This window comes from Panicum virgatum, chromosome 4K (assembly GCF_016808335.1).
Source record: "Panicum virgatum strain AP13 chromosome 4K, P.virgatum_v5, whole genome shotgun sequence".
In the NCBI taxonomy this organism is placed as follows: domain Eukaryota; kingdom Viridiplantae; phylum Streptophyta; class Magnoliopsida; order Poales; family Poaceae; genus Panicum; species Panicum virgatum.
This window is the reverse complement of record NC_053139.1, coordinates 13,305,555-13,330,380: the sequence shown is the minus strand read 5'-3', so window position 1 is coordinate 13,330,380 and position 24,826 is coordinate 13,305,555. Positions and strand designations below refer to the sequence as shown.

Below are 24,826 nucleotides of genomic sequence, written 5' to 3'. Positions count from 1 at the left end.
TCTAAGAATTTTAGGCACCCATGTTGATCGGACTCAACGCAGACGAGGCTGTTCCGAGTAATGCGTCATACTGAGGTACTCACACCGCACGCACACATGCACTCCTCAGCACCCGTGGGAAAATCCCGTGCTGAGTGACACTCGAATGCGGGATCGGTGGCCTCCACACCTGGAGCGCGCACCACCCGAGCTACGGCTGGTCACGCTATTTATTATTCTGGTAGTCAAGCTTTGTTCCTTTTGGACTGTCAGATGTGCCGGCAGTGGTGATGTGTCATTTTCATGTGATATTTCTCGGGTTTACTAGGCTCAGTTCAGCTTATATAAACTCCGAGAATGTTGCAACAGTTGATGTGATATTTGTAGGGCCATTATGCCGTCTGCTGTGAAATGTATTCCTATGCAATCTTGTAAGTAGCGTCAATTACGTTTTGGTAGCTGATTTGGACAGTAGTCCACAGCTTGCTGACTAGCGACTAAGCTAAGATCAATACATCTGTGCCTGGTATCAAGTATATGTATGGAAGTTACAGAGTGGACTGCATATGTAAGTAGAATCTAGCTAGATGAGTTTATTTTGCTGTGGCATTTTCACATAGGTGACACTAAAGTATAGTTGTAGTATTTGGCTAAATTGGCTCATCAAGGAACAATGGCATGTATTGACTACTACTTACCTTAAGGGGGGGAGAGGCATACGCAAAACGAGCTCGTAAGCCAAATATAGCAAGGAGCTACTTTCCCTCCTGCTTTTGAGCCTTCACATTTTGTCCTAGTGGCGAAGAACCGGAATGCCTAAATAACACTTGTTCTTTAATTAGGTTGGGTCGTCCTTCCGCTTGAAACTCTCGTGGATCTTCCTATTCTTAGGCATTTGATGACAAGAACCCATCTTCTCGTGCCCCTTGATGGGAGTTACAATTTTTTTCTTTTCATTTTCTTTCTTAGTAAAATAGCAAAATTTCTTCCCTGGAGTTTCTAGGCTACCGGTTGAAATTGAGTCTTTGTTGGTCCATTGCTAAGCTCATAGCAGTTCTCCCTATAGATGTGAAGACATAGAAGATGTTAGACGCCGAGCTGCACTAACAGGGAATGGGGAGAAAGAAGTTTGATTATTGCAGTTCATATCCAAGCGCAAAGGATGCAAAGGGAGGGCACAAATTGATCAAGAAAAGCAGCTTGATGATTTTCGCAACAGAGGTACGTAATACCAACTTGGATCAACTAGTAAAGCAGGCGCGTCTGAGAAAGAAAGCATGTCGGATATAGCCCCGTCGCCGAGTTCTTCATCGTCAAGTCAAGAAAATGGAAATGGCAACGACAACAACAATAACCACAACAACAATGATTCCAAGGCTCCTCCACCCAGTGATTCAAGTTCAGATTCAGGTTCAGGCTCATCCCCTGATTCGAAGGGGTGGTCTAGCCCACCTCCATCTCCAAGCTCAGAAAGCTCAAGATCAACACCACCCTCAGATTCAGAAGATTCCTCTAGCCCTCCTTCACCCTCAGGAAGCCCTCCACCATTGCCTCCGCCATCATCAGAACAATCACCAAGCCCACCGCCTTCTCCATCTTGGAGCGGCGGCGGCGGCGATTCGAAGTCTTCACCACCACCAACTCCGCCTTCCGAATCTTCACGGAACAGCGGTGACAATTCCAACTCTTCACCACCTCCAGGCAGGTCGTCATCATCGTCGCCTCCGCAGCGGTCAGAGGGCTCCTCGCCTCCGCAACCTCCATCTTCGCCCTCCAATCAGCAGGCTTCTCCCAACCAATCAGGCAGGTCTCCGTCATTGTCGAGAGAATCTCCTCCATCGCCACCACAGGAGAGCAACGATGATCAATCAAGTTCCCAACCTTCACGTAGTCCACCATCTTCTTCTTCTTCATCGTTGTCATCGTCGTCGTCGCCTCCACCGCCGACCAACCAATCAGTTGTCATAATTCCTGTCCCAGTCTCGTCAAATAATACTCCAGTGTCCATTGCACCTGGTGCCGCCGTTGGCACCCTAGCCTCCAACACCCTGCCTTCGTCACACGGAACCAACGGTAGCACCGCCGCCGGCAATTCATCCCGGTCATCTTTAGGCTCATCAGGAGTAGGCACCAGCCATGTAGCTGCCGCCATTGCCGGTGCGGCGATCACCGGCTTGATGTTTGCCATGCTCGCCGTTTTCTTCATCACGAGGAGGAGGAGGAAGACGACGGACGGACTCGTTTATCACAACGGTATTTAACCTGGAGCCATCATCATACCATAATTATGCCATTGGAAGTAGTTATTAGTTCATTCGTAACCAATGGAAGCCATGTTCGCTGCAGACGGCGACAACAACTTGGCGTCGGGTCAGTTCGGCGTCTTCGCCAACACGTCGGGCGCCTTCTACCCGGGAGCATCGGCGGGCTTCTCGCCAGCGGCGGGGCCGGAGTACCAGTCCGGGATCATGGAGCCGCCGCCGGGCTCCAAGTCGTCCTTCAGCTACGAGGAGCTGACGAGCATCACGAGCAACTTCTCCCGGGACAACGTGATCGGCGAGGGCGGGTTCGGGTGCGTGTACAAGGGGTGGCTGGCCGACGGCAAGTGCGTGGCCGTGAAGCAGCTCAAGGCCGGCAGCGGGCAGGGGGAGCGCGAGTTCCAGGCGGAGGTGGAGATCATCAGCCGCGTGCACCACCGCCACCTCGTCTCCCTCGTCGGCTACTGCATCGCGCAGCACCACCGGATGCTCATCTACGAGTTCGTCCCCAACGGCACCCTGGAGCACCACCTCCACAGTATGTGCTGTGCTCCAGTCCAGGAAACACTACTACATATATATATACTATAACTGTCTTCAACATACATACACATCCTGCTGATGGATGAATAATAATTAATTTTGCTCGGTGCAGGTCGTGGCATGCCGGTGATGGACTGGCCAACAAGGCTCAAGATCGCCATTGGCGCCGCAAAGGGATTGGCGTACCTGCACGAAGATTGTATGTTTTAATTTTTGGACGAGTTATTAACAATCGACGACTTAATTTGGCTCCGTTTGGATCCACCCAGCTAATTCATTAGCTAAATTAGCTAGGTTGAACCAGCTAATTGGATAATTGCTATTTAGTTTGTTAAAAGAGATTTAGCTGTGCATTAGCTGGTTCTGTTGAATCCACCATAGCTAAAATTATCTAACTATCAATTTAGCCGGCTTATCCAAACAGACCCTTTAATAATTTATTTACACAATACGCCCGGCCACTACTATGAGTTTCGATTTTGTTGAGATGAACAAATAAATGCTCATGTTTTTTCCTTGACCTTGCTGCTGATGCATGCTGAACTTTCCAGGTCACCCGAGGATCATCCACAGGGACATCAAGTCCGCCAACATTCTACTCGATTATTCCTTCGAAGCACAGGCATGACCGCTGACTGATCGTCGAGTGTTCAGCTTCAGATCAGCGCATGCATGTGGAAATGCTGGTGACTGACGGTGCCATGCCCGTCATGCAGGTTGCAGATTTCGGGCTGGCCAAGCTCTCCAACGACACGCACACGCATGTCTCCACTCGCATCATGGGGACGTTCGGGTGCGGCCGGCGTCCACGTTTAATTTGATGATTATTGATTATTCTCTAATAATAATAAGAACTTGGATGCTCAGTAGTAATATAATCAAGCTAATAATAATAATAAGTAAGTGCAAATTAATTAATAATGCAGGTACCTTGCCCCGGAGTACGCGTCAAGCGGGAAGCTGACGGACCGGTCGGACGTGTTCTCCTTCGGCGTCGTGCTGCTGGAGCTCATCACCGGACGGAAGCCCGTCGACCAGGCGCGCCCAGGGGAGGAGAGCCTCGTCGAATGGGTAGAGACCCTCGCCAGCGAAGCGAACCTGCAGCGCTTCCAATCGCAATGCAAATGCAACTTGCTCTGACGAAGTCTGAAGCTTGGCTTGACCTGCAGGCACGGCCGGTCCTCGTCGACGCCGTCGAGACGGGCGACCTCGACGCGGTAGTCGACCCCCGGCTCGAGGGCGCCTACAACCGGGGCCAGATGATCGTGATGGTGGAGGCCGCGGCCGCGTGCGTCCGCCACTCGGCTCCCAAGCGCCCGCGGATGGTGCAGGTAATTGATTAAATCTGTCGGACAGCATGCACGCAGTGATCGAGGTCGATCTTTGCAAGGGGAAAGGCGACCAACATGCATGTCCTCGATCGTCGCCAGGTGATGAGGGCGCTGGACGACGAAGGGAGCATGTCGGACCTGAGCAACGGGGTGAAGGTGGGGCAGAGCCGGAACTACCACGACTCCGGGCAGGAGGCGGCCGCCATCCAGCAGCTCCGCCTCACCGCCTTCGCCTCCGAGCAGTACACCGGGGAGTTTGAGCAGTCGTCAGGGGAGTACCGTGGCGCCTACTCCGAGACGCAACCCATCAACCGGAGATGACGACGACAGTCCGGACAGCAGGTTATTGTTTGAGATGGTTTCGTAGTGGAACAAGGGAATGTGGCTATCTCGATCGAGTAGAGATGAGATATTTTAGAAGGAATAGCATCAGTGCTGTAGGTCATCACAGTAATTAAGAAGTATATTATGGGTTTATTCAAGAAACAGAAATGGAAAGGAGTGGGCCGCAGAAGATTTCTGCTTCCCGTGGGTGTTCTCTGCTTCTAGAAATTGTTATTTTACAACGCCCCCCCCCCCCACCCCACCACCAGCCAAAAAAAAATCTTGCTATTTGCTGAGGAGTGCAAGGGCGACCTTCCAACTTGTTCAGGGTTCTCACCTAGGTTCTTCCAATGCCTAAACTTGTTAAATTGTGTTACGTGGTCCAATGTCATTAATTGGCGTATGCTTGCCTATGCCTTGCCAACGTGGTTATATCTCGATCTTCATCCTTCACACAGATGGATTCGGATCAGATATGGATGCAATCGAATCCGGATGTCACCTTTTGTCACATTTTAATCCGGATGCGAATGCAAATGGGGATCTCATCTAATACGAATACAAAATGGATTGTTCGAATTCGGATCCGAATCTGGATACCTTGTCGATTTGAAATATAGCACCATCATGACAATCAATTTACTTTGTCAACGATTTTGTAGTACAATGGAATCATTATACAATTCAAGTAGAGAGTAAAGAATTCAAAGATAGCTAAGTAAACATAATATACTTATCTATGTATAGATTTTATAATTAAATATATAAAACAAATTATAAATGCAAAGTAAATAAATATTTGAATACTTAATAACTAAGATATATAAAAAAATTCACCATTAAATAAATAAGTAATTTGACTCATATAAAATACTTTTGTGATTAAATAAATATATTAAAATAGTTAAACTTAATTTTTATATCCTTAATAATATTAGAGTTAACATTATTAGTCATCTAGCTTTTAAAATAATTTAAATGGTGTGCATCATTAAGTAATTAGCTATAGAGATAAGTTTAAGATAGTTTCATTAGTCACTTTTTCTTTGCGGATATGGATATGGTCAGATATTTCACATTTTTGTCGAATACGATTATGGAATCGGATAGAGAAAAATTCTAAAAATCGAATTCAAATACATCCATATTAAAATTAAATACGAATACGGATATCCATATTAGTGTTTTAAGAAGATACGAATACGGATAATTCGGATGTTTAGCCATCTATATCCATCCTTAATCCTTCATGATCAACTTTTAGAGCTCTTGTCCTAAATTCCAAGAGATTTTGTTTGTAATGTATGGCGAGCATCAAGGTACAAAATAGCCCGCTAATAGCTCGCTATTGTCCGTTATTAGCTTTTTAAGAGATCTCCCACTACGCTATACAGTATTTGTCCGCTATGTCCGCTATAGGAGTTTTTTATAGGATTTAGTGATAATAAATGTCCGCTACTTCCGCTAAAGATGTAGCCAAAAGAAATAAAGAATCAATATAACTAGGGTGGATCATAGACAAAGCATCACGGGCACAGTTAGGCAGTCAAGAGACGTGTTGAGTCTATTTTAGAATGTTAGACCAATGATGCTTCTAATTTTATATGTATTATGGACGTATGGCTATGAAAAATTTGCTGAAATTGGTTGCATTAATGATGTTATTGGCCACATTATGCATATTTTTTTTGCAAACCGCTAAATGGATAGCTGCGCTATAACTTTCGCTATAGCTCTCTTAGCTTTTTGGAAGGGTTTCCGCTAAACGTCTTAGCCCGCGATTTTATACCTTGGCGAGCATTGATATGAAAAAAATATAGCTGACATGTGGATGCATCCTATCTAGGTGCTTCCTAATTTAGAGTAAAATATGTGGTCCGTGCTCGAACTTGTCAGAGTGTGTCATCCTGGTCCCTAAAAGATTTTGAACCAAAATTTTGGGTAGTTTTGGGCCTACCCGGACTACCTTTGGGCCCGCCACTGTTTCAACTGGTACCTAAGGTGGCCTTGAGTATCGAGTAAAATACTCGGTGTCTTAGACCGACCTCAATGGTCTCAGTTTGGTAGTGCCGGTTGGAAAACCGATGCCTAAGACTCTCTCCAACGGGTGCAGATGGTGTGTTTTCTAGTAGTGTACGTTTTCTTTTATCCACACTAATAGTTTTGTTGGCTATTGACGTGGACTTACCATCTTTCATATGGTTTCATTTCTGAAAACCATTTATTATTTACTAGGAGAGTCGCATGTGCGTGTCGTGATTTAGTTTGGGTAGCCCATGTAGGGCTCCTAATTATTCTTCACGTAAGCACTATCTTTTTATAAGAACACGTTAGGATTTGAGGTGGTTATGATGTGGGTGCCCAATACAATAGGTGGGTATAGAGAGATGTGGTGAGATAAGAAATAATTTTTTAGTAGAAACTGAAGGTGTGCATATAATGAAAGTTGTAAACATTGTAACAGGGAGCTCAAAATTTTTTATTTTGCATTTTTCTGATATTTATTTGATTTTTAATTGAATTTACACGTTGCAGTTCTACATAGCTTACAGTTTTTAACTTTACAACCAGGTCCCTAACTTTAAGCGCTGAGGACCCTGAAAAGATCGTGGCTGTAGTGGAGGGGGCTTCAAATTCTAGCGATGGGAGGCTGGGCCGGCGGCGAGGGGCGGTGGAGGAGCACGGGTCAGCTGCGAACAGGGGCCGGAGGTGGACGGGAGAGAGCGGGCTGCGAACAGGGGCTCGACCTCGAGCGACCGTGAAGCTCGGTCTCTAGCGAGAATCCGGCAAGGAAGGTGTGCCCGGTGTTGGGCTGGGAAGCAACAAGAGGCGGCGAGGGCGCCCCGTGCAGGGGCTATGCTAGGGCGGAGGGAGGCTGGAGGTAGGGGCTCACCGTGAGGGGCACTCGGCAATGAGGCCATGGAGCTCGCGTGCGAGCTGAGGGAAGGAGGGGCGCCAGGGCCACGGAGCGTGACGAGAGGGGACCGTAAGAGAGGCCCGCGAGCAGCCAGGCGCGCCGGTCGTCCAACAGTGGAGACTTGAGGAGAGTTTTTTTTTTGAGACAGAGACTTGAGGTCGAGGAGAGTTGTGAGAGGAAGAGAGAGGCAGGGGTGAATTGCACCCTCTCCCACCTTCTTCAATCCTGACACGTAGATCCTACGTGAGGGGTATGATGGACCTGATATAGGTGAAAAATAATTTTCTAATTGTTTTTTATCTTTATAGTATTGATGATAGATTAAAGGTCTCAACCATGAGGTGATATTGCTGACACGCATGTATTTTTTACAGTTTTGCCTTCCAAATCTTGTACCTATATATAATCCACCCTCAAGGCTATTGACACACTGGTTCAACGATCCAACCAGTGGCTTTCATTTATCAATATAATATTTATTTCTCATGTACTTGTATATACGGCAAGTTTTTTGTTATCATGCCTAATAGAAGATCTATCCAAACAAATCACATATATGACATAGTAGATGAGATAACCTAGCAATACTACAGTACATAGTGTGGTCACTAAAAACATTCGGCACAAAACCAGCCAGTTCATCTGGTTTGCACCGGTCCAATTCCGTAGCTAGTTTGTTAGTTGAACCGAACTAGTAAGGTCATCGATTCAGGTTTTTCGGTTCAACTGTAAATGGATCCGAATTTTTGTATTACGGGTTAACCACTTCACCGCCACTCAGTAATGGGCTCAAAGCCTTAACAACGATGCTCATTTCGGGCCGGTAGTCCGCCTCGTGCTGCAGACAGAGTGCAGCAACAGCAGCCATCTGTTTCAAAACCAAGTGAAGAATTACACATACGCAAGAGTAAAGTTTATTTGTTCTACTTTTAGAACCAAGATATGCTGTTCTCTTTTATATGAAATTCCGATAATACTTGTAATTCCAAAGAGTAAAAAAAAACTGGTAAGTCTTGCTTATGGTGCTTTTGTTAAGGTGTACCTGCTCTGTAAGCGGCACCCTGTACCATAAGTTTCCTTGAATAGTCACTTTGTAAAAGAATAAGAATGTACTACATCCATTTTAAATTGTAGTTCGTTTGATTTTTTTGACCTAAATTTGACCACTCGTCTTATTCAAAAAAAATTGTGCAAATATTGTCAAATTTAAGTCATTCTTGAAGATTTTGTATTGATAAAGCAACTCACAATAAAAAAAGTGATATTTTGCACAAATTTTTAAATAAGACCAGTGGTCAAACTTGGAGTCAAAAAGTCAAACGAACTATATTTTGAAATGGAGGGAGTACAAATTAACATAGATTGTGGTCAAACGGAGGGAGTACAAATTTTAAATGTCCACGATGCACAGCTCATCGTGTCTTCATTGTGAACACTTTCGTCGGCGTATGCACAATTCAGAGCTGTGAGTTTCTTAGCAAGGTAGCAGATTTAGGAATATTGCGTTGGTGATTGATTTATTAGGACTGTATATATATGCCAGGCAAGTTTACTTCAAGGATTAAGCAAGTAATTTTCCCTAAACCACCAAATAAGCAGTTCAGAGCAGCCAAAGAACGCAAGCTCGCCATCGTCTCCTGGCTACGATATTAAAGAGTAAAGACAATCTGACTTCAGCTGTATCTTTGAGGAGCCAACCTTGAGTTATTTGTGGAGTAAGCCATCTGTTTCTTAAAATGGCATACACAAGCTATATCTATTTGATCCTAAATAGGGAAAAGTCCGATTTACACCCTCGAACTATCACAAAAGTGTGATTTTCAACCTTCAACTATGAAACCGGATAATAGAGGCCATCCAATTGTTCAAACCGGGCAAATTTAGCCCCTTAGGTGGTTTTAAAAATGGTTTTCTATTTTATGAGAATTAAAATATTCAATTTTAAAGTAAAAATTCATAAGTAATTCATTTTAAGTCAAAAATTACGAAATGGATATCAAAAGTTTTCTAAAAATGTAACCAATCTATTGTCACAATACTTGTTAGTTATTCAGATCTAATTTTTTATGTTCATAATATTTGGTTGTTTGTAGTTATACCTGTTATTTTTTAATAACTAAGATTCAAATGGAGCAATAATAGATAGGTTAAAATTTTTTAGCAAGCTTTTGGTACTAGTTTCATATTTTTCTGATTTAAAATGAATTAGTTTTGATTTTTTTAGATCTAATTAGTTTTTTGATTTTTTTTTAAAATACAAACCACCTTCAAAACCACCCTAAGGTTCAAATTTGCCCGGTTTTGACCGTTGGATGGTCTATGTTGTCTGGTTTCGTAGCTAATGATTAAAAGTCAGACTTTTGCGATAGTTCGAGAGTGTATATCGGACTTTTCCCTCCTAATATGATTTTACAGATAAGTTCAGTTTAACTGCAGTTTAACCGCAGAACAAACATTTTCTAATCATTCCCATAAAAGCAGCAAAAGGATAAAACGATTATGTCCTATTTTTCAAATGCGAAAAGATGGATATGTTCAAGCACGCCACAATCAAATCAAACTGTACAGACCTCAAGTTGCTCGCTCAAGCGCATAGCATCCAGGCTTATGAAAATTCTTACCTTCGCAACAGCCTTGGGTGGGTATAGTCCTCCAAGCCTTGGATCTACACATTCTTTTACCATGTCTTCACTAAGCCTTGGTTTTGCCTGCATCTCAGTATAAACAAATTAGCTGTTGCAACCTACAAAGAAACTATTCCCTCCGTTTCAAATTATTATAGGTCATTTTGGATATTCTAGATACTAGTTTTTGATATACAACTAGATATATACTTTGTCTAGATACTAGTAAAAATTATGTATATAGAAAAGCTAAAACGACATATAATTTGGAATAGAGGGAGTACAACTATGGATGCTGGCATGTATACCCATGTCACTAAGATCCACTGGCCATGTGGCAGCGAATTATCATATAATTTGCGACCAGTTAAAAGCTCCAACAGTACAACTCCAAAGCTGTAGACATCAGTCTTTCTGCTATACTTTCCTGTCATTATGCACCTAAAAATTCAAAGGAGGAAACAGCACATAAGGAGAATGCATATCATTTTTCAAACCTAGGCCCTGACGTAAGAACATGAGAGCATATAGAAACATTTAGTTGCATACTCAGGTGCTTGATGGAAGAAAACATTGTGTGGAGGCCTTGTTCGATCATAGTAGTGATAGTCCCTGTAAGGAGTCAGCTGTTCGAAGACACCAACATCACCTATTTTTGCACAATCATCATCAAAGATAAGTATATTGCTGGACTTGATGTTGGTGTGGATGATGCTGGGATCAGCCTTCAGGTGGAGGAACTCAAGCCCTTTTGCAGAGCTTATTGCAATTTTCACTCGCTGCACCCATGATAGAGTTGGAACTGGTTGGTTTCTGACACCCTTTTGACCTGATATCATGATGATGAACTTTAAGAATATCAGTAAGGCTTTCCAAGTTTGATAATTTGTAGACTATTCACCAGACTAACAATTAGATCAAAGACAAATTATATAACACTTTAATATGGATAATGCTACTACAGTACCAGAAAAGGGTCTTCCATCTACCATAAAATACTCGTGGGAATTAGACCAGGTACCCCTAGCTTTAGCATCGGGTCTAATTTCCACCGGTATTTTTATGGTGGATGGAAAGCTCTGAAGGCCTTTATTACTCGTTGGTTATAGCAACCGGTACTAATACAACTGTTAGTGTACATGATGCTTAAATACCGGATCGTGTTATAAACTGGTATTTGACAGCCCTCCATGGATGAATTCAAAAGAAATGCATCGCTCTTCCAAGTAAGATTTGTTGTGTAGGTGAGACAGTAATAATAAGGAAGCTATACGCAGTATTTTCCAGTAGTGCGACCTATGTCTGACAAGAATACTACAAGTGATCAAGCTAGGAGCCTCTGAAAGTAAAGGTTGTATTACTATTTACTCCTTACCGTGAAGAATATCATACAGGGAGCCCCTTGGTGCATACTCATAAGCAAGGACACGAATTTTCCCATCCAGAAAATATCCAAGAAGTTGTGCAACATTGTCATGATTACACATTCTTTTTTTTTCTTTCTTTCTTTTTGCGAGTCATGATTACACATTCTTGATATGGTGGATACCTCTACTTGAATTTCTTCAACAGGATCAAGCTTTTTTACAGCACAACTCTTTCCATTAAGAACCCCCAGGAAAATTTTGGTGTATAAGCCCTGTCCTATAAGAACATCATTACTGAAATTCCTGGTTGCTTCATTAAGTTCATCCAGAGAAATGGTTGATATGATTGTTGGATGAAGTTGTTCTGTGTTATTAACAGGAGCAGAACCCGTGGGTTGGCTTGGTTTATTGTTGCCACCAGCTGCATTGAAGAAGACCGCATTAAATAAAATAGGCTAAGGTGATTGCCTCTCAGGAACCTCTGTGTTTATTTGGAAGCACTAGAGCACACCAAATATTGTATTTTGATATACATGGTACACTATTTCAATTCAGTGAAAGAGCGTGTGTAAGTTTATTTTACTCTTTCTCAAATGCACAGGAGATCTGCATATCATTGTATTAGAAAGTTTATTGTGCTGAAAGGTACACCTAAACCTTATGTACTGACTACTGATTACTGCATGTTCTGTTTGTTTGTTCATATGTGTGTATCTACCAAGTTAAGCCTGAAAGGTGAAGTTGAGAAGAGCTTTTGTTTCGTGTACCAGTGAGTTTGCTTCTAATACTTTGAGCAGAGGCGATGATTCGGAGACGGGAAAGTACATCATTCATTTCTGGCCTCTTTTGGATATGAACTTGTAAGCAATCAACTGCGATGGCTATGGCCTCGTGAATGAAGGACCCGCCTTGTTCATCGTAGACCTTGCCAAAAATTTCAATGGCATTACAGTCAGTTCCATAAGAATCAATGAAGTCCTTGGTAAGCACATGAGCCCTCCCATCATATATGTATCTTACTGTCCTCCAAGTTATGAGTTCTAAAAGAACAACTCCAAAGCTATAAACATCATATTTCGGGTTAAAAGGCTGAGAAACATCCCTTGGGTCTGAATAATACTTTTCTGGTGCATTGTCATTAATAGGAAAAACAGAGATGGTATTTTGCTGCACACCTGAAAGTCCAAGAAATATTGACAAGTTTGCATTGAAGATCTTGGGTACAAAATTTTTGTCCAGAAATATGTTGGCAGACCTAAAATTTCCGAAGAGGATGGTGCCACACGAACCAGGATTTTCAGCTACTAATGAATGGATATGAACCAGGCCCTCTGCACACTGGACTGCTATTGACAAGCGTAGATGAAGAGGAAGTTTTTCCATCGAGCAGATAGTGTCATAAAGGTTTATGTGGGATAATAATATAGAGCCAAACTTTGACATGGATAACTCACAGCAACACTCGAATAGACACTCTGAAATGGATTTCCCTAAGTGGAAGCCAACAATATTGGCAACGTTTTTGTGGTTCTTTTTACTCAATATGCTCATTGTGTTCAGAAACGTCTCTCTGTCAGATTCTGAACATGTCTTAACCTGTCTTACTATAACTGGACGATTTGTGCCAAGGACTCCGTTGTAGAGACATTCACCTAACTCTTCCCTAAAGGTCATGCGGTAGTCTTTGGTCATCATTTTCATTTCCTTTTCATTGAAGGTATTTAGATTGCCGTGTTTGGTCATCATTTTCATTTCCTTTTCATTGAAGGTATTTAGATTGCCAAATTGGTGTGCCGCCAACCCTACATTCTCTGAGGGAATTGAGTTATTTGGCACACTGCCCTGCTTCTGCCTCATATTTTCTTCCTCTCTCTGCAGAGCTTTCCTGATCATCCTTAGACTGGTCACTACTTCAACCATTTCAGGACGCATTTTGACATCCCTCAGTAAGCATTTTGCTGCTAACTGTCCAATATCTCCAAGAAACTTAATTTTTCTACTGCCACTGATTTCCTTGTCGAACATAGGCAGCATATTCTCCCCTTTTGCAAGGGCCTCACTAAAACATTGGGCAAGGGTAATGGTCCCATCTACTGCTTTCTTTCTTGTGGTCATTTCCAGCAAAACCACTCCAAAGCTGTAAACATCACTCTTTGGCGTTAGAATTCCATTCTCACAGAATGTAGGATCCAGGTAACCTATGGAGCCAATGATATTTCTGGTATGCTGTGCCCCATTAGCACAAAGCAATCTTGCTATTCCAAAATCTGATATCTTTGGTGTAAGATTTTCATCTAATAGTATATTAGCAGGTTTGATGTCACCATGAAGAACAGGACTATACATGGAGTGCATACACCATAGTACTTCAGCAACCTCAATAGCAATGTTTAAACGTTTCTCCAAAGGAAACGGAGCATGACCATCAGCACTTCTGCGGCTATGAAGAATGCTGTTGAGGTTCCCATTAGAGATGAACTCCATGACAATCATTAGAGCATTTTCCTCTGTGCAGCAACCCAGGAGTCTAACAACATTCTTGTGGTTTATTTGAGAGTGCACTATCACCTCTTTGGCAAATACCTCTTTCTGGGTCCCATGTTTATATTTCTTTACAGCAACAGAAGATTGATCATCTAGCTTTCCTTTGTAGACCTGACCGAATGCCCCTTCTCCCAGAATAGTGGTATACCCATCGGTGATGTGTCGAATCTCATTTTCTGTGAAATATCTCAAGCCATAGTTGTTGTCCACTCTTTGAAGCACCTCATGTCCATTAGTTTGAAGGAAATGTCTAAGATTGTTGCCTTCGTAATCCATGTGCGAACCAGCACAATGATAGGAACCAAAAGGGTGGTTGCTTGCCTGCAGCACTAAAAGCCAAGTGCCACTGTTCATATTTGCAGTTTTAAAAAGAAACATCTTTTCGAGAGTAGTAAATAGAAAAGAACTTCTATCGCCTAACTGAACATCCATGAAACCGTAACTTACCAGAAAGTTATCTTGGAGTGTAACGTAGTAAAGAATTTCAAGAATACTATTCAAGTCACAACTTATTAAGTGCCACAACTTGCTCAGAGGACATGAGGACGCAGCATCACCTAATATATGACTTAAATCAGAGTTATGCTAGTTTTGAAATCGGAACTAATAACTGAATTAAACTTCTAGTTTTAAAGTTTCAATGCTGGGCTTCTAAGCCTTGTTTAGTTCGCGAAATTTTTTGGATTTTTGACACTGTAGCATTTTTGTTATTATTTGACAATTAATATCTAATTATGGACTAATTAGGCTTAAAAGATTCGTCTCGTGCTAATCAGTTAGATTGTGTCATTAGTTATTTTTTCAATTACATTTAGTGCTCCATGCATGTGTCCGAAAATTCGATGTGATGGGTACTGTAGAAAAGTTTTTGGGAACTAAATGGGGCCTAAAGTGAGTTTAATTTTCACAAATATTAGTGCAAGTTTAGGAATAAGGAGATAGACATTGTTGCATGTTGGGCTTATAATATTCGATAATGCTAGACTTTCAACAGGAAAGTCGAGAACTTGTTGCAAGGACGAGTTTCAGTTGGCGCTCTCTTAAAGCCAAACCTATCAGCAAGAAGATTAAAATTTGGCTGAGTAGATTTTAAAAGCTTGTATTCCTTTTCGTCCTTTTCTCTTGCGGCCCTTGGATCCCTCTCTGTACATATTCATTCTTTATATATATATATATATATATATATATATATATATATATATATAGAAAAACAGGTAGGGAGCTCCCCTACTGGGGCTCCCCTACTGATGTCCTAATCCTAAAAAGGAAAAAGGCTTTCCTAGCATTGTCCCTAGGCCAGCTGACTGTGAGTTGATATGTAATTGCTAGAAGGGACCCCTTGCTTTTTTCACCAATCCTATCCATCCATTAGATGCTGATCACATGGTTCTATTTGTTTCGTTTAGCGATCTCAAAGAGCTCCCACCGTGTGACAAACTTACACTGGTGATGACGAGACCCTCACCTTCCCTCCTTCCTCTTATCTCTAGTGGCGTCCCCAACCGCAAATACTAAGAGTCACACGTGTGATTGACAATCAAATCATCACACAAGATTCAATAACTATCTTTTGTTTCGGAATAAATTTTTTTAGAAAAAAATATTTCGAAACAAATTGGATTAAATTACACATGTGGACCGATTTATTGAACAAGTTTAGGTCCATAATAACATAAAATCTGGAGTGGGGAAGACTTAGTGTGACAAGTCTACTGCGGGTCACACGGGTGACCCCGGCCCCAGCAGCGCCCGTCCCCAGTTCCTCACCACCTGTGGAGTCTCCTAACACCACCTGCTACTGAAACAAGCAGGGATTTATTGCAATCGATCAAAGTTTTTGGGACGAAGAGGAAAAGATGATGTGTGCCAGGGTTCCACAGCATCTTGCCAGCTCTGATGCACTGTTCCACACGTCTGGGGCTACTACTACATCTATCCTGTGCAAACGGAGAGAATTTCTTGCGGGTTGGAACTGAATCGTCAGAAGTTTGTGCCGCAGAGAATTGCTAGGAAGCTAAGAGAACTGAAATACTGAATGGTTCGTTCCCAACAAATTCAAACTTAATTCGCAAGCGATTGGCCTGGATCATAATCCATGCCCAACTAGAGGAAAACATCAAGGCATGATGAGCGAAAAGATCGAAGTACTTACATCTCCCGTCGAGTGAAGGCTTACAACGGAAATCTTAAGCGTTCCGCCCGCCTCTACTGACCGGCCGTGACCTCTTCTGGGGTAGGCACACAAAGTCTCCCCTATCCCATGGTAGACCACCGCGGAAGGTGCATGTGGTGCTACTGTGCTAGCCAGCGAGGCGTATGATTAGGGTGTCCCACAGATAGTAAAACACTACTCAAGACACTGAGCGGGCGCGGCTAATCAATTATTGCTTATTATTGGTCCACGGTAGAAAAAAAAATCGCTTGCTCCGTCGGATGCCAATTGTGTGACTCTTGACCCCTTCACGTGTTGACTCAGTGTTGGCCACAAGCCTCTTGACTTCTTCACTCCAATCATCCAACCTGTCAAAATATTTCGGCAAAATTAGATACATACAAGAATGTATTCACTGTTAGCGCGCGGTCGCTAAGGTGGTACCGTGTTACCAACTTTTACAACTAAATTTGTGCATTAAAAATTTATTCAAAAATATGATTGGATAGATCACACAAGCATCTACCATCATGCAAAGTTTGAAGTTGAACAAAAATTTGTGCAAGAAGAAACTTCAAGCATCTACCATCATGGATTCGACACCTCGGATTTTCTGATATTCTTTCATAGCGGATGTCCTCCAAGTTCCTTACCAGATTTCACAAGCATCTACCATCATGCAAAGCTTGAGGTTGAACAAAAATTTGTGCAAGAAGAAACTTCAAGCACTTACTATCATAGATTCGACACTTCGAATTTTTTGATATTCTTTCATAGTCGATGTCCTTCTTCAAGTTCTTTACCAGAGCTAATGCTTCTAGTATGACAACCTTGAAACTTCAATAACTGACAAATGAATTTAGGCAAAACAACAGCGATGCGCCCGGAAGTTAAATCCTAGAACTCCTGACAGATGAAGATCATAACGAACTGGAAACCATGACAAACTTTTCTGGTACAACCCCTTTTCATAGCTGATAATCTTCTTCAGGATGTATATCACAAGTTTAAATCAATGTAAAGAGTCAAATCAATTCTACTTCTCCTGCTAAATAACTTGGGTGTTTTGCAAGAAAAATATAACTTTTTCTCCTCAAATGATTCTCTCAGATCACTCAATATGTATGATTCCTCACTAAGGCATTATGTTGCCTCTTTTCTCCCTATCTCTTGTAAGGCTTTTTGTGGAGCTCAGGGTAGGAAATGAAAAGGAAGCTCACTAGTTCTGCATATATTGCAATGTCAAAAACCAGATCCAATAGAAAAAACATATCATACAACCAGATCAAGATGTGCATGTGTGTGGAATTTTTTGGATGAAACTCGCACCCCCTTTGCACAACTCTATCTTTTATTTCTTTCTCAAGATATGGGCTATCTTTCTTTTCTCTTTTTTTTTCATGCTTCTGGGCACGGATATTTTTTATTTTCTCTTTTTGCATAGTCCATATCTTTCTGCATGACGAACACGATGAGCTGTGCCAAAGTGATGGAGCATTTCTCAAGTATAGAAGTCAGCATATGAGTAGCAGAGTAGATGAGTTTAAACAAAACCACAACAATGCGCCTGATAGCTAATATTTAGAATACCCGACAATGGAAGAATATGTGGAGTGTATGTGATCTTAATCTTAAAAGTATGAAATAAATCTCACAAAGGTCACAAACAATTTAACAAAGCTCAATGCAAAAATAAGTAGCATATGTATAAGGGTTTCCAATATGTGTAAACATATGGCTCTGGTAGAAATTTATGATATTATTGAGAAGCTAAGCAATTTTTACTTTTGCAAGACAAAAATTCTCAAGTATTTTTGTAGTAAGAAATAGAGTTTCTTTTACTATACCACATCTTCTGACGGTGACCTCACTCGCCAGCTTCCTTTCGTGTGCTATGCTGACAGCTTGCTTCTTTGGCAATGATCAATGTAATAGACTTGCCTTGTAGTCTCATAACTTGAAGTCATCATGGTGATGCAGGCGGTCTTTATTGTGAAATGTTTTTGCATTAAGTGCGATACATATCTTATCGGTCATGTAGAAACCGATGCTCATGAAAATTCGGCTAGCAGATTTACACTTCTGCAATATTTTTTCTTTCACATATTTTTATTCCTAAGGTGATACAAAGTATCGGCTATGATTTAAATCCTAGTAGACATTCAGGATGACTTTTCTGAATCGATCTCTTGGACTGTATCCAACTTGAAATCGTCCATCTTTAGGATTCGACCTTCCCAAGCTTCTCCCGATATACATCTTACACTACGTCAAAAATAGTCAAAGGAGACACCCATATTAGTGACGCGACAACGTCACACATCACTAATATAAGATTAGTGACGGCTAATAATCGCAGATGTCACCAATACCACAACAGTACCATTTATCTTATCCTAGTACGCACATATTGGTGACGGGTAACATTTACGCACGTCACTAATTAGTTAGTGGTGACGGACAATCTTAACGCACGTCACTAATGATAACACATAATGGTGACGTGTAAATTAGTTACGCGTCGCCAATATGTCACCGTATGTCACTTGTGCTGAGAAAGGAAAATTTGGGCAACCTGGGCCTGGGTCACAAAGGCCTTTCACCCGGCCCAAAACAGACCCCCGCCGCCTGCTCCCTCCGCCTCTCTCCCTCCCTCGACCACGCCGCACCTCTCCCCCCCTCGCTCCTCCCGAGGAACCCTAATCCCTTCGCTCCCCATGACAGACTCCGACGCCGCGCTGCCAACACCGTCGCCGGAGGTGGTGGCCGCCGACTCCGCCGCGCAGGAGGGGGCCGCCGCGAGGGTGGTGAGGAGGACACTGGGTGCTCGACGATGTCGCGAAGCGAGATCTAGGCGGACTCGGGGAGGCCGCGGATGAGGTCGAGCATCTCACAGAGGAGGCCGGGTACGGCCGGGCTGGTACACCCACAGCTGTGGCGACGGCGTCTCCGGCCAAATCAGTCCGTCTCCGCCATAGGTGAGCACACCCGGCCCATGAGTTCCCCTCCCTCTCCTCTCCCTTATTGCCTCCTCTCCGGCATCCCAAACCCTTCTTCCCACGAGCCATATCGAGCAGGCACTCGCTGCTGCTTCAACCCCCTTGGTTTGCTATGTTCCGGGCTCTGATTTGGTGTTGTTTGGGGACTTCCAAGTGGAGGCGTCCATGAACCAGGTGGCCGGAAACTAGATGCGCCTCTATGATTTGCCCTCCAAGCTGCTCTGCCGTGTGCTCAACGTCGAGCTCAAGGTTCCTCCTCTTCCTGCTGCAGGGAGGTGCTGGTGAGATCTTCCTGCAACCACTGACTGGACACTATGTCAGGTTCGTTCCTTGCTTCTCCTCCCCACCTCGAACCCTAGATCCCCAATGCGTACTTGATTTCTTGATTGGAATGCTCAATTTGTGCTGGGCGAAGGAAATAGGTGCAGATGTTGTGCCCCAAATCGTGCCTGATTTCTAGATTGGACTGCTAGATTCAGGGTCGGTGAGGGGATTACATGCTGATTTTTGCCAAGCATATGTTGATGTAAACCTGTTCGCCTGGTTGACTTCTTGCCGTTCCTGATAAGTATCTTGTTCATGCCCAGTTGATTTATTAGCCTAGTATACTCACTAGCTATTTATGAATTTTAGTGTATGGAAATGCAAAGATTATATGACTGAATATAAATGATTAAGCAGCCATGTACGTTGCAATGCAGATTGCACTTGCCAATTCAACATTGTAGTTCTGTTATGATTGACAATGAAATTTTTATATATTAGCTTGACTACTGAATATCAAATCCCAGAACAATTTGCTTCTTTGTATGGCATGTTTTCCAAATCTGTGCATATTTTTCTTTCAGTGCTAGATAAACTCGAACTAACTGGTCTGAATATAAGCTGGATGAACTAGTTAACTTTTTATTTGTTCACTGATCTCTGAATTTTACGTTACAAAGCAAGGCCTTAATGTCTGGACTTTACCATATATATGCAGGTACAATGTGGCCCAGGATGTGAATGTGATGGGCGTGAAGCATATGTGCCAGTTGGCCAAATAGTGCCCAAATCTTGTGGTCGTCTCCATGTCCTAACTGGTAATCTTATCATCTGTTAATGATGAAGAAACTAAAACTAAAAAAGGTAAGGAGCGCCACAATCTGAGTGCATTTCTGCAGCGTCACAATCTGAACTGTAGTAACTAAATTAATATATTGTCTTCCAAATTAAATATTTCTTCTAACCTTTAATATATTGTGCTCCACCTGTCTATAATGTCATGGCTACTCTTTCATTGTGTTACAGGCAAGGCGTTTCTTTTCTTGTCTTAGCCATTTCTCTTGCTTCTGCTTGCCCTCTTAGTGTAATGTACACTGCTAGTTATTAGTTCGGGCAGTGGTTAATGATATGTTTACAATTTTTCTGAAATGTATTGAAATGTTGGTATCTACCTGTATTTGAGGGTAACCAAAATTTTCATGTCATGGGCAATACTGTTATATAGAGTTCTGGACTAGACAGCTCTGTAGACAGTCAAGGAGTTAACTGGAACAATTGAGGAGAGGAATTCCAGCATTTGCACTTCTATTACCCACATATTTTTTTTTGCTTAAACTATTTGACCTGCTTATAGCTTACAAACTGTTGGTTTCTATTGTTGTCATTTCACAGGTTTCAGTTTAAGGACAACAGGAAGACAACAATGGTCCCTGTTTTCCAGAGCCTGGAAACAATATCTGGAGAAGTATGATTTCCTTGTTTCTTACCTAACTTGCTTGGGTCATGCCTAGTATTCAGCTCACTTGAAATGGCTTTCAGGTATCAATAGCACCAGTCCCAGATAAAAGGATTGAACACATGGATGTTAAGATCGAGTTGCTGGGCCAGATAGGTATGCTATCTTACCCTCAACTGCTTGTTTTGTCAGTAGCATGTTAGTTATGAGGCAACAGTTTTGCTTCTAGAGATGCCATAGTTACTGTTATTTTTGCTGAAAATGCTGCCGTATACAGTTTTGTTTACATGATCCATTATAGTCTTCATTTTGCTGGACATTTCGCATTACATGCCAACGTATTTCATTTTGGTAATTTGAATATACCTGTACCTTGGGCTGAAATTGATTTGTAAGCAAATGGGCCTAAGTTTCCTATGTACCAAACTTAAGTTCCACTGAATGTTCTTGCCATGATATCATAACTGTTTTCTTGTTAATGAATATCTATCATTTAACTGTCAGCATGAACTCTAGTTGTGTAGGTTTCATGCTAATGGGGGCAATAGAATTGTACCTTGCGGTGCATCTTTCATATGTGATTGTGCTGCCCTTTTTCCTGTTTCCTTTATGTTGCTATATCATGTATAGCAATTTAACTCTGTCATATTTGCTTGATTTCCCACGAGCACTGCTCAAGTATTTATATATAGTTATAGGTTCCCGTTTTGTGCAAATATGTTAAAAAATTCCACAAATTGTATTATTTCAGGTGGGAAGACTGAAACTAGAGAAGACCATTCTTAGACAAGCAAAAACTTAGTTGAATCATACTCAGATTTGGTTGTGATGTCTATATACTGAGTAGGAGTGTGTAAATAGATAAAGTAGCCAGAAGCTAGCTTATCTGGTGTTGTTTATTGGTTCATGTGGATAGCAATGTCTGTACATTGTTTTTTAGATACATTTAGTCAATCCATTGCTTGCTGCCCGACCTTGTAGTGGTCTAGAACTAGTTAATCTCACTGTATGTAAAGTATGTAATGGATGAAATCTGTTTACTTGTGATGTACATATGATGTATAAAACATGTGTATTTGTGATGTATATGATGGATAATCCATTGCTTGCTGCTCGACCTTTTTTTTTGTTTTTTTAATTCAACATTGGTGACGGGTGTTCATAAAGACACGTCACCTATATCTTCACATAGGTGACGCGTAACTTTACAGCCGTCACCTTTGTGAGTCATTGGTGATGCGCAATACCTACAACTGTCACTTTTTCTACTCATTGGTGACGCGCAAAACTGCAGCCGTCACCTTTGCTACTCATTGGTGACGCGCAAAACAATAGCTGTAACCTTTGTGAGTCATTGGTGACGTGCAAATCCTACAGCCGTCATCTTTTCTGGATATTGGTGACGCGTGTATTCTTCAGCCATCACCAATGACTCATTGGTGATGTGTATACCTAAACAGCCGTCACCAATGATAGTCATTAGTGACGGGTGTTTGCGCGTCACCGATGTGGTTCACATCAGTGACGAAAATTTAGCGACGCGCGTTTTAGCCGTCACTAATGTATCTTTTCAGCCGTCACTAATTAGGAGTTTTGACATAGTGTTAGCCCTAGACCATGCCAGACTTCAGGATCAATTGTAGCAATATTGAAGGATGAATCAACGTGTAGCATTGGATCACACACTGATGCATTTTATCACACACTGATGCATTGTGGATGGTATGCAACAGTTAGCATGGATCCAATCACTGACTAAGAAGGTGGTAGGCAGTGTCTTGCTTCCAATTGTCAGATCAACATATATTGCCCCCCGGGCTGGAGAAACTGCTCCATCGAAATCCTTGAGCATCATATCAGTCTGAATCAGATCCTCTTCACCCAGCCCAAGTTTTTGATATGTAGCATACGGCATGATGTTCGCCGCAGCTCCTCCATCGATAAATATTTTGGTCATGTGTATTCTTTCATGAATAATGAGATGCTTACGCTCCTTGTCACTTGGCTTGTCAAATGTTACTTGCATACGATCTAGGGACAATTGTACTATCTCTTCCTCCTCCCTCGACATCTCCCAGCCACCGTCAAGCTCTCCCCCTCTCTCTCTCAGCTCCCATCCTCCCTTCCTTCCTCCCTCAGAATCCCCCTCCCTTCCCAAGCATTGGCAAGGGCTGGCGAGTCGCCGCCTGGCGCAGGCGCGGACGAGCGGGAACGGGCCAGCGAGCCGCCGCCGCCGCGTGGCATGGCAAGCTGCGCCCAGGCGTGTCCACGAGCCGGCGAGCCACCGCCGTGCGCGGCCGGGCACAAGGGCGGGGGCGCCCGCCGCCTTGCGGCCCTGTGCAAGAGAGGCCGGCAAACCGCAGCTAGGCGCGGGGGCTGGGACGCTCAATGCCGTGGCAGGCGAGGGCAAGGATCTGTGAAGATCAACATGTATTTGTTTGTGAATTTTTATTTCATGTAATTGTATCGGTGAATCTTTGTGTGATGTGAATCAAATCAATTTCTTGTGTTGTGAATTAGAGTTGTGCTTTTACTTGTGTGATGTGTGCACTACTACAAAAAAGCTTAACCGAGGCAGTTTTCGCAAACGCCTCGGATTCAACGTCGCGGTTAATATGGCATTAACCGAGATGGTTTCGTGCCTGCCTCGGTTAAAGAAATAAAAAATTAAAAAATAGATCCAGGGCCCACCGAGCCCATCCACGGGCCGCCGCCGCCGTCGTGCCTCCACTCGTTCCGCCACCGGGGAGGCCGGATCCGAGGGCGCCGCTGCCGGATCCGGCACCGTCGCCCCCGGATCCGGCCCTGCAGTAGCTAGATCCGGCCCGCCGCGCCCGAGCCGAGGCCACTACGGGCGCGGATCTAAAGGACGACGTCGCAGTCGAGCCCCCGCCGAGACCGTCGGCCGTCGAGCCCATCTGCCGCCACCGTGGGATCCTGCCGTCGCTGTTGCGTCCCGTTGCCGTCACCACCTCGGTCGGGTCCGCACCAACGCAGTGGAGACGAGCCGCCGCCAGGAGGAGCACCGCCGGGAGGGAGGCCACGGGATCTCGTGGGCGCCGCCGGGAGGGAGCTCGCGGGATCTCGCCGGGGCCGCCGAGAGTCAGCGCTGCGCCCGCCCTCCTCCTAGCCAGATCTCACGCCGAGTGCCGCCGGGCAGCCGGATCCTGGCGCCGTGGAGTGGAGGGAGGTAGAGGAGCCACCGCCGGATCCGGGCGCCGCCGCCGGTTCCGGGCCTCGCCGGCGAGATCCCGTGGAGGGGCGACACTAGCGGAGGGGCTGCAGTGCTGCGCCCTGTCGGACCTGGGCTGCGCGCTGAGGGGAGGGCAGGGACGGAGAGAGAGAGAGAGTCTGTGCAAACCCTAAGTGTAGTATATATACGTGTGCTCGCAATTGGGTTTTTTGGGCTACCGGACTGGGCCTAATTTATTGAGGCGCCTCTGTTAACTGATTTTATGAGATGGTTTTTTATAACCGCCTCGGTTAATAAAAATTGACCATCTCGGTTAATTGTAGGCATTAATCGAGGCGGTTTTCTAATGTGCCCGCCTCCGAGGCCTTTTCAAAGCGCCTCGGTTAATCAGTTTTTGTAGTAGTGGTGATTTGTGATGGATATGTGAGATGAACATGTTTATGGATTCAATCTAAAGATTCTTGTAAGTGTGATTGTATTTTGTGAGCGAGTTGAAGTATTTTTGTGATGGAGTTGGAGCTCGGACTCCAAGGAAGAGGTGGCGTGGTCGTCGAGGCGGAGCTATTGTAGATGAGCAGAAACAACTTTTTTTCAATCTTTTGTCCTGATTCCAAAGCCCAACCAGGATATAAAGTTATCTTTTATTCCGATTGCATCACCTGGGACCAATGTTTGGGACCTTTAGTCTCGGAGTCGTGATCCCGATTGGGAAACCGGGACTAAAGCAGGTTTCCGACTGGAACAATATAGGTGCTTTGTACTAGTGAGCAGAGCGAGAAGCATCATAAGATAACGAACAAATATCCGAAGGCCAAATGAACATCTACTCTTCGTGAGCGAATTACTCTTCCGGAGGCTGAATTATTCGAAGCACC

General features: G+C 43.5%; 1 protein-coding gene, 1 long non-coding RNA gene and 1 pseudogene across 9 annotated transcripts; 2 read left to right on the top strand and 1 right to left on the bottom strand.

The window, feature by feature from the left end:
- Positions 1 to 153: 153 nt before the first annotated feature.
- LOC120701917 lies at positions 154 to 4,691 on the top strand (annotated as a pseudogene).
- A 3,098-nt stretch (positions 4,692 to 7,789) lies between these two features.
- LOC120703203 lies at positions 7,790 to 16,251 on the bottom strand. 6 transcript variants are annotated; one of them, XM_039987214.1, is made up of 8 exons: positions 16,040 to 16,251; positions 12,111 to 14,216; positions 11,506 to 11,764; positions 11,352 to 11,464; positions 10,526 to 10,805; positions 10,285 to 10,417; positions 9,974 to 10,060; positions 7,790 to 8,220 (listed from the first exon to the last, which is right to left on the bottom strand). In XM_039987214.1, exons 2-8 carry the CDS (start codon positions 14,161 to 14,163, stop codon positions 8,104 to 8,106), a joined length of 3,042 nt encoding a protein of 1,013 aa, XP_039843148.1. In that variant the 5' UTR covers positions 14,164 to 14,216; positions 16,040 to 16,251; the 3' UTR covers positions 7,790 to 8,103. The 6 variants fall into 6 exon arrangements, with proteins under 6 accessions (XP_039843148.1, XP_039843143.1, XP_039843142.1 ...); XM_039987209.1 differs by adding an exon at positions 14,335 to 14,444 and having other exon boundaries at positions 10,264 to 10,417; positions 10,526 to 10,824; positions 11,352 to 11,764; positions 16,040 to 16,249; XM_039987208.1 differs by having other exon boundaries at positions 10,264 to 10,417; positions 10,526 to 10,824; positions 11,352 to 11,764; positions 16,040 to 16,249.
- A 2,462-nt stretch (positions 16,252 to 18,713) lies between these two features.
- Positions 18,714 to 21,875, top strand: LOC120703200. Of its 3 annotated transcripts, XR_005686833.1 has the most exons (6): positions 18,716 to 19,017; positions 19,193 to 19,359; positions 20,021 to 20,166; positions 20,695 to 20,767; positions 20,842 to 20,914; positions 21,510 to 21,875. It is a non-coding gene; the product is annotated as an uncharacterized LOC120703200 (long non-coding RNA). The 3 variants fall into 3 exon arrangements; XR_005686834.1 differs by having other exon boundaries at positions 18,714 to 19,017; positions 19,198 to 19,359; positions 20,021 to 20,767; XR_005686832.1 differs by having other exon boundaries at positions 18,715 to 19,017; positions 20,021 to 20,767.
- Positions 21,876 to 24,826: the final 2,951 nt, after the last annotated feature.